The sequence below is a fragment of the Halteromyces radiatus genome (genome assembly GCF_025201355.1).
Source record: "Halteromyces radiatus strain CBS 162.75 chromosome Unknown BX664scaffold_4, whole genome shotgun sequence".
Classification (NCBI taxonomy): Eukaryota; Fungi; Mucoromycota; class Mucoromycetes; order Mucorales; family Cunninghamellaceae; genus Halteromyces; species Halteromyces radiatus.
In genome coordinates this window covers 1,111,219-1,126,788 of record NW_026251690.1, presented here as the reverse complement: position 1 = coordinate 1,126,788, position 15,570 = coordinate 1,111,219, and the positions used below count along the sequence as shown (strand labels likewise).

General features: G+C 33.6%; 6 protein-coding genes across 6 annotated transcripts; 2 read left to right on the top strand and 4 right to left on the bottom strand.

Moving 5' to 3' along the window:
• Positions 1-114: 114 nt before the first annotated feature.
• On the top strand, positions 115-6,851 carry BX664DRAFT_385640 (uncharacterized protein). The gene is made up of 13 exons (XM_051549264.1): positions 115-831; positions 902-1,114; positions 1,198-2,733; positions 2,796-3,895; positions 3,961-4,353; positions 4,436-4,510; positions 4,607-4,759; positions 4,828-4,921; positions 4,980-5,174; positions 5,248-5,286; positions 5,351-5,801; positions 5,872-6,548; positions 6,627-6,851. Exons 1-13 carry the CDS (start codon positions 160-162, stop codon positions 6,771-6,773), a joined length of 5,745 nt encoding a protein of 1,914 aa, XP_051399938.1. The 5' UTR covers positions 115-159; the 3' UTR covers positions 6,774-6,851.
• A 28-nt stretch (positions 6,852-6,879) lies between these two features.
• On the bottom strand, positions 6,880-8,035 carry BX664DRAFT_385639 (uncharacterized protein). Its single transcript, XM_051549263.1, has 6 exons — positions 7,980-8,035; positions 7,837-7,889; positions 7,658-7,765; positions 7,449-7,597; positions 7,239-7,395; positions 6,880-7,172 (listed from the first exon to the last, which is right to left on the bottom strand). The coding sequence occupies exons 1-6, from the start codon at positions 7,984-7,986 to the stop codon at positions 6,942-6,944; spliced, it is 705 nt and encodes a 234-aa protein (XP_051399937.1). The 5' UTR covers positions 7,987-8,035; the 3' UTR covers positions 6,880-6,941.
• Positions 8,036-8,536: 501 nt separating this feature from the next.
• BX664DRAFT_314326 (uncharacterized protein) lies at positions 8,537-8,931 on the bottom strand (the record flags this gene model as incomplete). The annotated part of the gene is made up of 2 exons (XM_051542660.1): positions 8,537-8,874; positions 8,907-8,931. The coding sequence occupies 2 exons, from the start codon at positions 8,929-8,931 to the stop codon at positions 8,537-8,539; spliced, it is 363 nt and encodes a 120-aa protein (XP_051399936.1).
• A 679-nt stretch (positions 8,932-9,610) lies between these two features.
• Positions 9,611-9,968, bottom strand: BX664DRAFT_349500 (uncharacterized protein; the record flags this gene model as incomplete). The annotated part of the gene is made up of 2 exons (XM_051547604.1): positions 9,611-9,777; positions 9,878-9,968. The coding sequence occupies 2 exons, from the start codon at positions 9,966-9,968 to the stop codon at positions 9,611-9,613; spliced, it is 258 nt and encodes an 85-aa protein (XP_051399935.1).
• A 1,437-nt stretch (positions 9,969-11,405) lies between these two features.
• Positions 11,406-11,786, bottom strand: BX664DRAFT_332151 (uncharacterized protein). The gene has a single exon (XM_051545271.1). It carries the CDS (start codon positions 11,679-11,681, stop codon positions 11,448-11,450), a length of 234 nt encoding a protein of 77 aa, XP_051399934.1. The 5' UTR covers positions 11,682-11,786; the 3' UTR covers positions 11,406-11,447.
• Positions 11,787-12,615: 829 nt separating this feature from the next.
• Positions 12,616-15,205, top strand: BX664DRAFT_332149 (regulator of G protein signaling domain-containing protein). Its single transcript, XM_051545270.1, has 2 exons — positions 12,616-12,825; positions 12,893-15,205. Exons 1-2 carry the CDS (start codon positions 12,751-12,753, stop codon positions 15,074-15,076), a joined length of 2,259 nt encoding a protein of 752 aa, XP_051399933.1. The 5' UTR covers positions 12,616-12,750; the 3' UTR covers positions 15,077-15,205.
• The last annotated feature ends 365 nt before the right edge of the window (positions 15,206-15,570 follow it).

Here is a 15,570-nt window from a genome sequence, read left to right as displayed (position 1 = left end):
TTCATATACTATTATTATTATTATTACATTGGTATCTCATCTTTTTTTCTCTTATACAAAACATTTCAAAGTCAGCAATCACGAACAAAAAAAGAAATTTTTACCAACTTCACCATTTCTTTCCCCTCTTTTTCCTCTACAATTACGATTGTTGACTATATGGATTATGTGATCAAGGCAATTGAAGCGATACAAAAGGAAGAATGTATCGTGGCCAGAAAGATCATTTCATCCTTGCCTAAGAAACTGAAAAGAGATCTACCTACCAAACTCTCTTTTGAACAACAACGCACTTTGTTATTCTTCACCATCGATCGACTTCCCAGTAGTGTTGACAATAAAGATAATGTGTGTACGACAGTGGCATCTTTATTTGACCAAAGTTTGGCAAGATATATCTACAATCATATTCATATTGTCGTTCCTTATGCTTTACAATTGCCCATCCCAAGCATACACATCGACAATAACAACAACAACAGTAACAAAGATACAGTACCAACAGTGACAACAAATATACCGGAAAACATATTGATGAATGCCATTGCCAGTACTTTATTCACCACCACGGAAAAGTTGTATCAGGATTATGGTTATTTAGCCATTGTTTATTGTCTTTTGTTACCAGTCTCTACACCTACTAGTCAACGTCTTTTATTATTGGAACATACTTTCAACTCACTACGCGCTTATATACAGCGAGATCACGAAACGCGAACAGAAAACGACAATTTATCATTAGACGATCTACCAAAACGATTGATGGAAAGTCATGTTACTCGTATTACCGCTTTGCTCTCTGTTGAACTTTATCAACCCAACAATGAACATGTAAGTCGTAAATAAAAAAAGGAAAGCGTGACAGTACTTGACATTGATTTTTTATTTTTTTCTTCTTCAGGTGATAGATGGTTTGAATAAGGTCAAGGATTGGTCTGGACATCATACAAAATCATTGGCTGATTATCTAGAATTCTATATGCTTGGTATTCTTAGTCATATCAACCAAATCTTATCGCAACCACTTCCTTCTTCCGATCAAAAAAATGCTCTACTTTCTTTGGTGGTTATTTTGGATACTATTGGTCCTGGAGCATCGAAATTCATTCCTCAGGTAACTAGATATATAAGATAGATAAAATCAAATATATTATAACTCATACGAACTTTACTATTATTATTTTTTTTTGTCATAAGGTCCTATCCACGGCTCAAATGGATCAACATACCTGTTATCATTCAGATGGAGATGGCAATGCATACTACTTGCTATGGAATAGATTACTCTCTCTTTCGTGTATGGACGGGAAATCTCCTTTGTTCAGCAATGTGATACGTGGTATGGCTCATATTCTTCCATTGTGCGATCATGAAACAAAACTGAAAATTACCAACGATCTGACACATGCTATCAAATCACTTTTTGTTCAATCTGATAATACTAATAATAATCCATCGATCTTGGATGACCTTCCTGACTTGCCCGATTATCAAGAACTAGAACCTTTACGACAATGGATTATGGAAGAAAGAAATAACAATGGTAACGACAATGATGAAAGTGACACAGTACCAATGGTCAGTAGTGCAGTGGACTATTTGGAGATACAAAAAAAGCAAGATATATTGAAAAGATTGATTGTGAATATGTCCATGGACGAAGTCGTACCATCTTTTGATTCATTACAACAATTGTATCGGATTCTCTCGCGCGATCAACACATCATTTACTCTCCTGGAAATACGAATCAAATCCGACCTCTACTTGGTGAATTATATCAATTACTTTTACGCATTATTCAACAGAACTCGTATCGTCAAGATCTATGTGGACTAGCTGCTGCCTGTTTAGGACTTATTGGTGCCATTGATCCAAGTCGACTTTTATCTGCAACACAGCGAAAAGAATTGATGATTAAAATCAAGACAGAAGAATGTCAAAACAACAACAATGATGATGATGATGGGAATAATATTAGGATCCAATCTCAACTGTATGATAGAGACATGATTGTGTTGGAAAACTATTCGAAATTAGGGGAAAATCAGGCATTTGTCATGCATCTGATATTACACTACTTTTTACCTACACTCCAAGCACCTCGATCTGTAGGATCATCTAACCAATCAACATCATCTGTATCAATATCAGCATCTTCATCATCGACAACACATAAAATGGATGAAATGATTCAAAAATCAAGTCAATATGCTATTCAACAATTACTTCGAGCAGTGGCCATTACACCCAACACCATCCAACAAAAGCAAAATGAAGCAAATATCGTGTGGTCAGCATTAGATTCTACAGTAAAAAGTTTTCTTTCACCCTTATTCTATTCCAACTTTTCCGCCGATATTCAATTCGCTGAACGATCACTACCATTGTACGAAGTCGCCAATGATTCTTTTGATGATTGGTTACGTTATTTTTATGGCTTTTTATATAGAAAGGTGATCATCACTTCAACGATATCAACAAACATTCAACAAACATCCAACACAAGTTCAGTAAATGTGGAGACGCAAATGGTTCGCATTTTTGAAGCATGTATCCCATCCGTAGAGGCTGGTCATACTATTTTGACACAACATTTGATTCCTTTTTTGGTGCTTCGTGTCCTTCTTTCTGCTGATCCTGTTGCAAGAGATCGACAACAAGTTTTGGAAGAAATTTTAGGTGTATTGAAATGTGATCATTTTGGTCCTGAAATGAAACAACGTTCTCTCAAGGTAACCTCTCTTTTTCAAAAGAAAAGTAAAAATTTATATTGTTTTTTTTTTTTTTTAAATAGATGGTGGTCTCAATTACAAATCATTGTCAAACGTGGATCCGACAAAAAATGCAAGAAAAGAAACAAAAATTGAAATATACAAGTAGTCGTGAAGACATGGAAATCAATACAGTGCGCAAATTCTTAAATTGTATTCCCAATAGTCTGATGGCCAAAGCAGCATTTCGAACTGGAAATTACCCTCAAGCATTGATGCATATGGAACTTTTATATAGGGAAAATCAAGATAATCTTCCTGCTGAGGATGTTGATGATCTATGTCAGACTTATATGCATTTAGAAGGTCCTGAAATCATGTCGGTGGTGTTGTCAAAGTTCAATCCTTCGTTTACTCGTACACAAGAAATTCTTCGGTTTGAAAGTCGTGGAGAATATCAATATGCCAAACTCTGTTATGAAAACATTCTTTTAGAGTCTCCACAATCATCAGCAACTTTGTCAACAACGCAGAAAAACATTCATTCGCAACAACAGCAAGAGCAACAACAACAAGAAGATCAACTTTTATTCATGGATCGATATTTCAATTGTTTACGTCATCTAGGGGATTATGATCGAATCATCAATCACGCAGGCAGTATTGTAGATCAACAAGGAGAACAAAACTGTATGATGGAACAACAATCTATAATGTTACAACATGTCAATGCATATCGAGCGGAGGCGGCATGGAAATCATCTAACTGGCAATTACTTCATGAATGTGTCAAACAACCAATGGAAGATACATTTGATGCATCGGTAGCGCGTGTGCTGGCTCATATGCAATCCAACAAACAATTGGCTATTTATTTGGATCTCCAACATGCAAAGATGAATCAAATTGCCAAGATCTGTCAAAATAGTTTTCGGGCCTATTCACATTCCTATGATGCTGTTTTACGATTACAGCTTTTACAAGATTTGGAAACAATTGTTGAACGCCGATTTGAAAATTACAACAACAACAACAAGAATAATAATAACATAAGTTGTATGATTGATGATGCATCTGATAGTGATTTCTTGTTGTGGAAAACAAAATTCTCTCTTGTCAAGCCTTCGTATCATACTCAACGACAATTACTAGATATACGGATTGCCTCCGAGTTTGGGATTTGGTAAGTGAAAATGAAGTATTTGATAAAATAAATCATTGATCTTTTTGTTTAAAAAAAAATCATAGGAAAAACAACCATTGGCAACAGCCATCCTTGGATATCAAGAAAGAGACACCAACGATAATGACTCGAACGGAAAGGGAACTAAGGCTTTTGTTAGCGAAAACGGCAAGAAAACAAAAGGATATGACAACAGCATTACAGATCATCTATACCATCGACCCTGATATTGAACCTTTGGCCCTGATAGAACAAGCAAAATGGTATTATGAAAAAAAGGATATCAAGTTAGCGGTTCAGAGATTACTAGATCCACGGTTACAAGGTAATATCAAGGCCAAATTTTTATATGCTCGTTACTCTGAAATCGGTCACCGGCGATCTTCCCCAGATAGACAAGTTTTAGAATATCGTAAGATTACTAAACTTTATACTGAAATCAGGCAAGAATCACCAACGTATGTATAGATAAATATATATATATATATATATATAAAAGATAAATATTTATGATTCCTCTCTCTCTTTCTCTCTCTATAGTTGGGAAAAGGCATTTTATCTCAGTGGAGCCTTTGAAGAACGCCGTGGTGGAATATCTACAAAGGATCCTCTATTGTAAGCATATAAATATGATTCATTTTCAGAAACAAAAGAAAAAAAAAGTTATATTTTTAATTCTTTTACTTTTCTTCTTTTTTTTTTTTTTGATAGTTTTAAACGTGCAAAGGGAGCCATTTCTCTTTATGCAGATGCTTTAAAGATTGGATCCAGATATTATTACAGCACCATGCCTCGACTTTTATCTCTATGGTTACAAATAGCAGAATCCAGACGTGATATTAGGGAACAACAACAAACAAAAGAGTAAGTGTGATGAAAAATAAAAATTATATACATTGGTGTTGATAATTTTTTTTTGTTATTATTCGTAGAGTCGATGAAAACTTATATGAAGCCATTCATGATGCTTATACCAGTGCTAATCGATGTATTTTGATGTCTGTGGATAAAATTCCTCCTTATTTGGTAAGTGATGATGATGATGATAATGATACCACTTTATTCATTTACTATTACATAATAGTTTGGATTGACTTTACCGAGATTGGTATCAAGATTGGCTATTGAAGATAGAGAAGTGGCGTTGACTTTGGCAAAAATCATCCTTTCTGTTTTTTTGGCTTATCCTCGAACCACCATTTGGGCATTACAACTTGCATTACATTCAGATGATATCAATATGAAAACTCGATCCTCTTCTATTCTTCAGCAGGCAGAGGTAAATATACATATATACATATATATATATATATAATCATAGAAAGAAAAAATTGACGGTTTTTATACTATAGAAAATTCAACCCAATTCACTGGTGACAAGAGTGATTCATGTAAGTTATTGAATAAGAAGAAAAAAAACAAGTTATTCACCACTTTACTTCTTATTCTTATTAGCAAACAAGGGAATTCATTCGCTATCTTGAAATGGTGGCTAAAGAAAAAAATATACAACCTACTCCTCATGGTAATCTATCCAAATATCATGGGTTATTGCAAATGGAAGATTTAGATATCTGTATTCCTCAAGAAATGGCACTCCTTCCTAGTCTTCCTGAATCTATCTCTTCCTCCCCATTGTCATCCTCTACTGGTATGCTTTATGCTCACAAGCACGAACCTTATCCGACCGACTTACCCACTATTGTCCGTGTCCTTCCTACAATGCAAGTAATGAACTCTTTACAAAAACCAAAACGACTCTCCTTCAAAGGTAGTGATGGTAAAACGTACGATTTCTTATGTAAAGCCAATGATGATTTACGCAAGGATGCTCGTATGATGGAATTTAGTCATATGATTAATAAATTCTTGACCAAGAATGCTATCTCTCGTCAACAAAGACTCTGTAAGTTTACATCTAACATAAAATCAAATTTAATTCCATCTTATTGAACTTTTTTTTTATGTGATAATAGATATTCGAACATATGCAGTGATTCCTTTAGGTAAGAAATGGGGTTTGATCGAATGGATCAACAATCTGAATTCGTTCAAGGCCATCGTGTGTGATTTATGGAATGTGAAAGGAACAGATGGAGCACGACTTTTGGATCGACTTCGACGTTCGATCAAGGCACATCACGACAAAAGCAGTGGCATGAGCAATAATGCGTTGGTGGAAGAAAAGACACGGTTTCTTGTGAAAGAGATTTATCCTCATAGTCCTTTGGTATTCTACAAATGGTTTTTGGACAATTTCCCAGAGCCAGCACAATGGTTTGCCAGTCGATCAAGATATGTACGCACATTGGCGGTGATGTCGATAGTAGGTTATGTTCTTGGTTTGGGTGATCGACATGCGGAGAACCTGATGTTCGATGCTACTAATGGTGATACTTTCCATGTGGATGTCAATATGTTATTCGATCAAGGTCAAGAACTTGCTGTACCTGAAACAGTTCCATTTCGTCTGACTCGTAATCTGATTGATGCGATGGGGGTGACTAAAGAAGCTGGCCTTTTTAAGAAATCATGTATGATCACTTTAGATGTCCTTCGTGAAAATCGTACGCAACTCATCAGTGTGTTTGAAACCTTTTTACATGATCCTATTGGTGATTGCCGTCGGAAATATATTGGTTTACCTCATGAGGTAATAAAAAAAAAAAAAAAGAATCTTCAAAAGTTATCATCACTCATCTTTTTTTTTCTTTTTTATTATCGAGAATAGAAAGTAGCTCAAAGTGAAATTGAAGCCATTTCTACCAAGATCCGATCCCAGTTATCTGTGCAAGCTGAGGTGGAAAATTTGATTCGTGAAGCTTCTTCTAACAAGAATTTGGCACAAATGTACTTTGGCTGGTCCGCTTTCATTTGATCATGTAATCTATTCTACTCTATATTGTATATATCTTTATTATTATTAATATTTTTTTGTTATTGTTTATTCCAAAATAAAGTGATATATATAAAAAAAAATAGTTCTTTTTTATTGATTGAAATTGCATAAAAAAAAAAAAATAAGATAAAAAAAAATAAACTACAGTTAAAATTGATCTGTGCATTTGAAATGATCATCATCTACAGTATTGTACACACGACCTTCTTGATACAAGTTATCAGCGGCTTCTCTGATCTGGGCTTCAGGGTATTGTCCATGGAAAGAGCTAATCAATTGGTCAATATGGATACCTTCATCAGTACCAGAGGACTGGATTACAGTAAACACTTTTTCTAATAACGAATTGACAGGGGCAGCGTCTTGCATAGGATAGTCCTACAAAGAAGAAGGAAAAAAAATTAGTTTCGAGTTTATGTATGAATACGTTTTATATTGACATACCTTTGTGCTTGAGTTTCGAATATGATTGTAAGTTGCATCCAACAAATGATATGAGATTTCATTATAATCGGTGATGGCTCGAATATCAAATGCCATTAAACTGATTCGATTGTTGAAACTATTGAGTCGAGCACTGATCCTTACATACTTATCCGGTCTAACAAAAGAAAAAGTATGAGATAAAAGAATAAAATAATAGACGTAACTTACAGTAATCCGTAACGACGTGATAGTTCTGCACTTGATTCATTCTGATCTATCCATTTCTTGACTTCGATACTACCAGTGCCATCTTCTACTCGATATGTGACATTGGTAGATTGTTCATTGACATCACGAATCACACCTACCAACCTGATCTATATATACATATATATAATATAAGTCTCTCTTTTTTTTTTTATTTTATGATATTTTACCTGTGATATTTCGACATCATCGATAAAAAAGGTACCTTCTTGTGGCATTTGAACATTTTGTAATTGTTTGACAGTGACAGGACGTAATGATTGTTCCCCTCTTGCTTTCTATTGTTTTCATAAAAAAAAAAAATTGGAAATATGAGATCAAACTTCTACTTTCATAAATGTCTTCTTACTTTGTTGTGTGTTTGAGTGGTAGTGCTACTACTGTTATCGTCAGGAAAGAAACCTACACAATAAATAAAAAAAAAAAGGTGAGTCTCTTGTTTCCCATCATATACGAAGATATGTTCTCTTGTTCTTTTCCCCCAAGGCGTACCGTCCATTATATAAGATATATGTAAAATATAGAATTAAAAAAAAAGTGAAAGAAAGAATGAAAAAAAAAAAGAAAAGGGCGTCGCGTTCAGAAAGAAAAATAAGAGAAAAAAAAAAGAGGCGGCATTTGAAACTGCGGGTCGCGTTTCATTTGGTATACAAAAAAGAAAGCTGTCAAAAAATTTCTACTTTTATTTCCATTTTAAGTTTCAAATAAATACAAATTAGATGGATATTATTAGTTATTATTTAAACATCGACGCATTTTCAGTATGCGGAAGGAGGAGAGAGGATGGAGAACGACAGTAAGCAAACGATATGACAATACCTAGGGATGTTCCGACTGGCATTGACATCTCGTTGCCATACCATACGACAAGATTTGTCAATGAATTCATTTATAATAAAAAGATGTTGATATATCAATGTAAAGGATGGATGATCAACTATTTGACAATAGTGCTAAAACAGGGCTGTTGATACGTGTAAGCATTTGTAGATTTTTCTGAATTGTAAAAAGTACTGAGCCTTCTCAGATAAGTATAGTGGTAAGTATTGCTACCTTGTCAAATAAAGATCTGGAGATTGCTGATTGAATAAAGAAAGGCGATGTTTCCAGTTTCGATCCTTGTATAAAATCATGCTGTCGACGACTGGCATTGACATCGCGTTGCCATACTGTGCTGCAAGATTGGCGTTTAAGCACACTGTGCAGCCGTACGTTTTCGCATGTCGCAACTTTTCCAAAGTTTTTTGGACCACAGTTGGAGCAAAATTGGCTTGTATTGTATTCATTAATGTCCATCGAAAGAAGCTCAAAGCCTGTCTATACCGATCCGCCAAACCAGTAATCAGAACATACATAGTATGGCTGAACCATGCTGCTCCAAATGCAACTACGACGACCTTTTCATGATGACGTTCTTACTGTTATTGACTGTAATGTTGATCATAATGTTGATGATGTGAACCACACGCCCTTGTGTACCGAGTAAGTTGTCTTGGATGATTTCTTGATCCCAGTCAATATATGGAGGATGTAAATTTGGTTATAATGTACTATATAATGAAAAACAAGGTTGTGATGTATTATGAAAGAAGTAAGAATAAGGATCATAAACAATGTGATGAAAATATAAGACGTAAGACTGATAAATAAGAAAAAAAATTGTATAAAAGTCACAATGTATCATTTTGTTGTCAATTATTGTTTGTGTTAGAAGTGATGATAAAAAAAAAATCAACCGACATAGAATCAGTAAGAAGGACTGATATATATATATATATATATATATATATATATATATATAAACTAAGGTTTTGTATGAAAAAGTTCTAACTTTAACGATGATCGCACTATAGTGTTGTTCAAGAGGTTTGAAATATAACACCATCATCCATTCACCAAATCTAGTAAGAGAATTATTTGACAAGATTGGATCACCATCTATAAGAAAGAAAAAAAAGAAAAAGTCAATCGAAAAGAGAACGAAGCTGTAAGCTGTTTGGTCCATCCGATATGCATTTTCTATTGGTCTATATTGATTTATAGTAATTTATCAGTTTATTCATAAAGTGGGAATCAAGGAATATATATAAAAATGCAAATACACTACAACCATTATACTATTGTTATTGTTGTTGTTGTTGTTGTTGTTGTTGTTGTTGTTGTTTGGTGGAAGAATCATTCACTTGTTGGTTTCCACTTGAAGTGAGACGTTGGAATCGTTCAAGATCTTCTTGTTCTTGTTGTAGTTCCTTCATTCTAGCCTTGGCTTCCGATGCAACCAACATACCATCTACATTATAATAAATATATAAAAATAGATCTAAGGGTCAATGACATGTGTCTCAAGCAAATAACTGTTTTTGTTTTGTAATTCTGTTTTGTATACTTACAGTAGTTACTCTTGATGAGTAACACTTCCATACATGCACCTGTTATTAATCCAACTCCAAATATTTTTCCATAAAGTGAAGGAATGGACATTGTATATGCATCAATCAAAGAAAGAAAAGAAAAAAAAAAAGAAATAGCAGACTGAACACAGAGTGACAAACAAAAACAACCAACAAACAATTGACACTCCGCAGGATCCATCTGTCAGTTTGATCAGGATCTGTCAATCCATCTGTCAGAAAAGCAACACATTATTACATTTGTAGACAAACAGGGTCTTTATAATAGATCGACAAAATCAAAAAAAAAAAAAAAAAGATTAACATTATGAAAAGATCTACCAACTACCTGTGGGGTATTTTTCCATGATGATCTTCAACGGAACAAATGAAAAAGAGGAAGAAGGATTTCTTTTTTACTATAGAATGTAAATATCATCATCACTATCAGTATCATTATAGAGTATCTTAAAGTCGTCATCACTAAAATCATTGTATTTATTCATTCATTACTAATTGAATCGTAATAATAATAATAATAATAATAGTAATAATAGTAATAATAATAAAAAGGAAACTCTTCACGTCAACCACTTTTCGGAATATGGAGCTGATCTTCTGATTTACTGTTATAAAGAAAGTTTATCGTCAGTTCCCTCATCATCGATATCTTTGTTAGACAAAAAAAGAAAGAAAAAAGCACGAGTAAAAACAAGGATAACGAGAAGAACGGAAGATACCTTACGGAACGATAAAAACAAGGGGGGATGTGAATTCGGAACTCATCTCTTTTTGGTTTTGATGAATGGAAGTATATTTAACGTGACCCCCCTCTCTTGTCATGATCATTACATTATCATGGCAACAGACATTCCATTTATTTATTATAAAAGAAAGGGATTGTGTTGCAAATGATGATAATCAGTTGTCAAATTTTTTTATTGTACTAAACGGGAACAAGGGAAAAGACATCATATTTTCTCTTTTTTTTGGGGGGGGGGGAACAAAGTGAGAAACCTTACGGTTTAACTTGCAAGGTTAATGAATAAACACATCAATGAATGAAAAGTAATTAAGGAAAATATTTTACGATTCGCATAAATCTTTCATTCTAGAATAATATCACAAAAAAAAAAAAAAAAAAAAAAAAAAAAAAAAGAGAGAACTTCTCCACGTGTCAATTCATCTGTATATAGACATGTTCTTTTCACTCCTTGAAAGATAAATAGCTAAACAACCACTATGATGGTAACACAAACTGCATTTGTATTACACACGATGTTTACAGAGAGAGAGAGAATATTTCATATTTTTGCATATTTTTACTCCCTAAAGAACGGTTGATTTGACGTATGAATAATACTTGTTGGCTACTGGAATCTTTTCTTAGCTATCCACAGAAGCTACATTGAATAAAAAAAAAAAAATGAAAAAAATAAAAGAATAGGAGATAAAATCATTCATTGGGATTTTATACAATGGTAAGTTATACACAATGACTTTTCAATATTAGAAGATGAAAATCCTCTTTTTTTTTTTTTTTTCTCTTTTTCATAGTCAGTTTAAACTTTTAGTTATAAAAAAGTGATGATGATTTTGTTTGGGTAGAATCAGAAATTGAGAAGAAAGCGAGGTTGACAATACAAATAAAAGAAAAAAAAATAGAAGAGACAAGGAGGGACGAAGAGTATTGGATAACAAAAATAATAAAGAAGGAAACGGGGTGAAAAAGGAAATCAAAGGAGAGAGAGAGAGAGAGAACGATGACTGTCCGATAACAAGAATTCAGGAGCATTATAACCATCAGTAAAAGAAGAAAAAAAAAGTTTATATTAAGCTAGTGTAATATCATCATGAATCCATTACCGCTTTTCCAATGATCAAGATAAATACATAAAAAAAAAAAAAACGGGTTCTTTTTTTTTTTTTTTATAAATCTAAAAATAACCCCTTGACTTTAATACAAATTGAGTACAAGAACCAAGAAATGACTTGACAAGTATGATGGAAGATTGATCCATCCATCAAACAAGGGGAAAACGATGGAATTAATCGTGAAGAAAGATAAATATATATCGTTCATTGAAAAATTGTCTAGATTTATATTGTATATACGAATGAGCAAGTGAATTGTGTGAAAAAGTGTATGCGTGTGTTTATTATATTGTGTGTGCGCGTGTATATGTTTATATGCGTTTTTATGAGTTGATAACCATTTTCTTTTTCTCCCTCTCTCTTGTCAGTCTCCCTACTAAGGTCCAAGCGTTTTTACTTGCTGTTTTCGACCAACATGAGAAGCTCTACTTTAGTGGTGAACACGTTAAAAAGGAATCGATCAAACCTTCTTTTTTTTTTTTAGGTTCTCTTTGTCTTATTTAGCCCCTGAATAAGTATCGTAAACATATAAACATGTACACATAAATATATATACATATATACGTAATACACACACACAATATATATAAAAATATATACAAATATATTTACAGACGCGCACACAGAGAGAGAATACTCACCAATCACGCATTTACATACATTTACCTTAAAGACTACTTGCATTTTTATATAGAAAAAACCTCGTTTAACCCCGTTTATAGTTACTTCTCCTCTTTCTAGATAAATCCAATAATCTCATAAATTCTCCCTGGGAATCAGAGGGAAAAAAAAAAGCATTTATCAACCTCAATTCCTTTTTTTTTTTTTTAACCTTTTTCTTTTCTTTTCTTTTTTTTTTTCCCTTTTTTTTTTTTTTCTTATCCTTCACTCATTTTATATATTTTCATTATATTACTTGTATTCTCAAAAAGCATCATTATCAACATCATTCATATTATTATTTTCATTTTCAATATTGCTATTATTACTTTATTATCATGGAATCTGATCGATCAAGACAAGCTTATACATCTATGATGAAATTTACCATTGACGGTAGACCATATTTGAAGGCAAGTATATCCTCTTTTATTTTTATTATTAATGAATTATATAAACTAATCAACATCACATATATAGGATATTCATGATCTGTTTGCTGCGTTGATTGTTCAAACACCGTTGACAACACATCGTTACCTATTTCGGAACTACTATAATACATTTTCATCCGAAGACGCCATCATGGCTCTAGGTTCATTACGCTTCTCTCATACAGTGCGTACACCTGATCCTAATGATCCTAATAAAACTACTCGTACTACTACTACAACGACTTTTAACATGGCAAAAGACATGGCAAAAGCTTTATGCTCACAATTCCAAGCTTGTCATTTGATGCAAAACGCCGTGGATCCAAACAGCAATAGAAATTCATCTAATAATGGTAGTGGTACAATCAGTGACAAGGCGATCTGGCAGCTGACTCCTAAGGGGCTCTGTGTGTTACAAGATTTTTGTATTCGAACTGAAGTGGATATGACAAATTTGCGCAAACATTTCAGTGATATTCCTCCTATTCAATTGGTTAGATTAGATCGTCATAGTGATGATGATCAATTGATGCTTGGTCGACAGAATGTTTCTTTAATATTTATGGTCATGATTACCTCTTTACCTTTGGAAGGTGAACTTTTATCTCAACAACAACAGCAACAACAACAACAAGGTATCCCTGTGCCTCCTTTATCCAAATCAAAAAAGAAAGAAGATAAAAACTCGTCATCTTCTTCATCAGGTTCTTCTGTCTCTTCTTCTGGTTCTTCTACCGCTTCTTCTTCCCTTCCATCCAATGCTGCTCCTTTTGCCATGTCCACCCATGTTGTTAATGGTGATTCTCGTGTTCAACTCCTTGGAAATTATCTTTTGACTTTATCCAAAACAAATCAGCAACAAAATCAACAACAACAACAAAAAGTCACTTTTTCTGCTGCAACAAAATTGGGCAAAAAAATGCGTACTGCTTTTTCCACACAATTAGCTTGTGATTGGCTGATTGACTATAGTACTGTATCTAGTTATGAAGAAGGTGAATCTTTATTGGCTGAATTTGTCAAGTATGCTTGGGTAGAATGTCAAGATGCCAAATATGCCGATCAATACCTTCGTGCATCAAAAAATATCATTCTGGTTGTCACTCCAAAGGGAAAGCAAGTCCTTGCTGAAACTACAGCATCATCATCATCATCGTCATCATCTAACAATAATAACAGTAGTGGAGTGAACAATAGTACTATTAGTTCTCGTAAAGAATCAACCTTATCCTCTTCTTCAACAACAGCAACATCATCAACAGCAGCAGCAAATCGATTACAACAAACATCTCGTCAACAAGAAGAAGATGAAACTACTTTACGTGAAATGTTGGCTCAAGATCCTGAATCCGTGATGATCACTACTCATCAAACCACCACTACTAGTAGCTCTGATCTTGTTGTTCCTCATAGTCAAAACAGTAGTGGAAGTACTTCTAGCAACAGCAACAACAGTAATAATAATAGTAATAATAATAACAATCAAACTAACAACGGATTCAATGCAAGATCAAGACCTCCAAGCACAGCCATGGATTACCCAGCACCAAGTGTCCAATCACATCCAGTTTCTTCATCTTTATCGATGCATAGTGGTTATCAAGGAGGAAATGCAAACAATAATGATCCCAAGGAATCCAATGCAACCAAACTCAAACAAATACTTGATGATGCTCAATTGAGATCTTTATTCAAGGACTTTTTACGCAACAATTTCTGTGAAGAGAATTTGGACTTTTGGATTGATTATTCTACTCTTCGACGCAAGATTCGTAACCAAAGTCCAGCGCTTCCATCACAAAATCAAAAAGATCTATTGGAAGATGCCTATGATTTATGGGCAACGTACTTGAAACCTGGTGCTGCAAGTGAATTGAATGTGGAACACTCGTTACGACAAGAAATGGCGCGTGTAGTGAATTCGATGGTCACTGTAGTACCAACATATATTCCAGGTCAACAAACAAGTAAGAATACATTGGTGATTTCCTCTCATTCAGTGTCATCTAGTTTACGCATGATTTTGAAATGGCTTGATCAAGTGAATGATCATATTTGTCGTCTTATGTCCTCTGATTCAGTACCCAAGTTTGTACGTACAGCGAAATATAAGAAGATCATGGATGCAAGAGAAGCTGCTGATCGTAAGGAACAAGATGATATGGTCAAACAATTAGATCAACAACATTTGGATGGTTCATCTATGTTCTTTGATGTTGAAGCTTCTTGATCTTAGCTATTTTATATATATATATATATATTTATATATTTCTTTTTTCCTTGTGTGTATATACAATACTATTTTCTCTTCTTTTTCTTCTTCTTTTTTTTTTTAGTCTTTCTTTCTTTTTTTTACCCATTTAAAAATAAGTAAATAAAAAAAAAACGCAATTATTATTGATAAAGAAAAAAAAAGGGGAACCTTTTCTTAATCGTCCAATCATATTTGAGCTTCAGAAGTCAAAAAAAAAAAAAAAAAAAGTTGGGAAGACTCCTTTTTTCTTTCTCTCTCTCTCTTTCGCTTAATACACACACATATATATATATGTATACATCTCTTTTCCCTATAATATTACATAAATATCCTCATTATTATCATGATTTATTCAAATAAACATCCAAATGACGCGTAATTATACATTTTATATATTTTTATTTTGGTGGACGTTGTTGAATGTTGTTTGACCATTGTACGTATTAAACAAAAAAAAGGAACTCACTTCT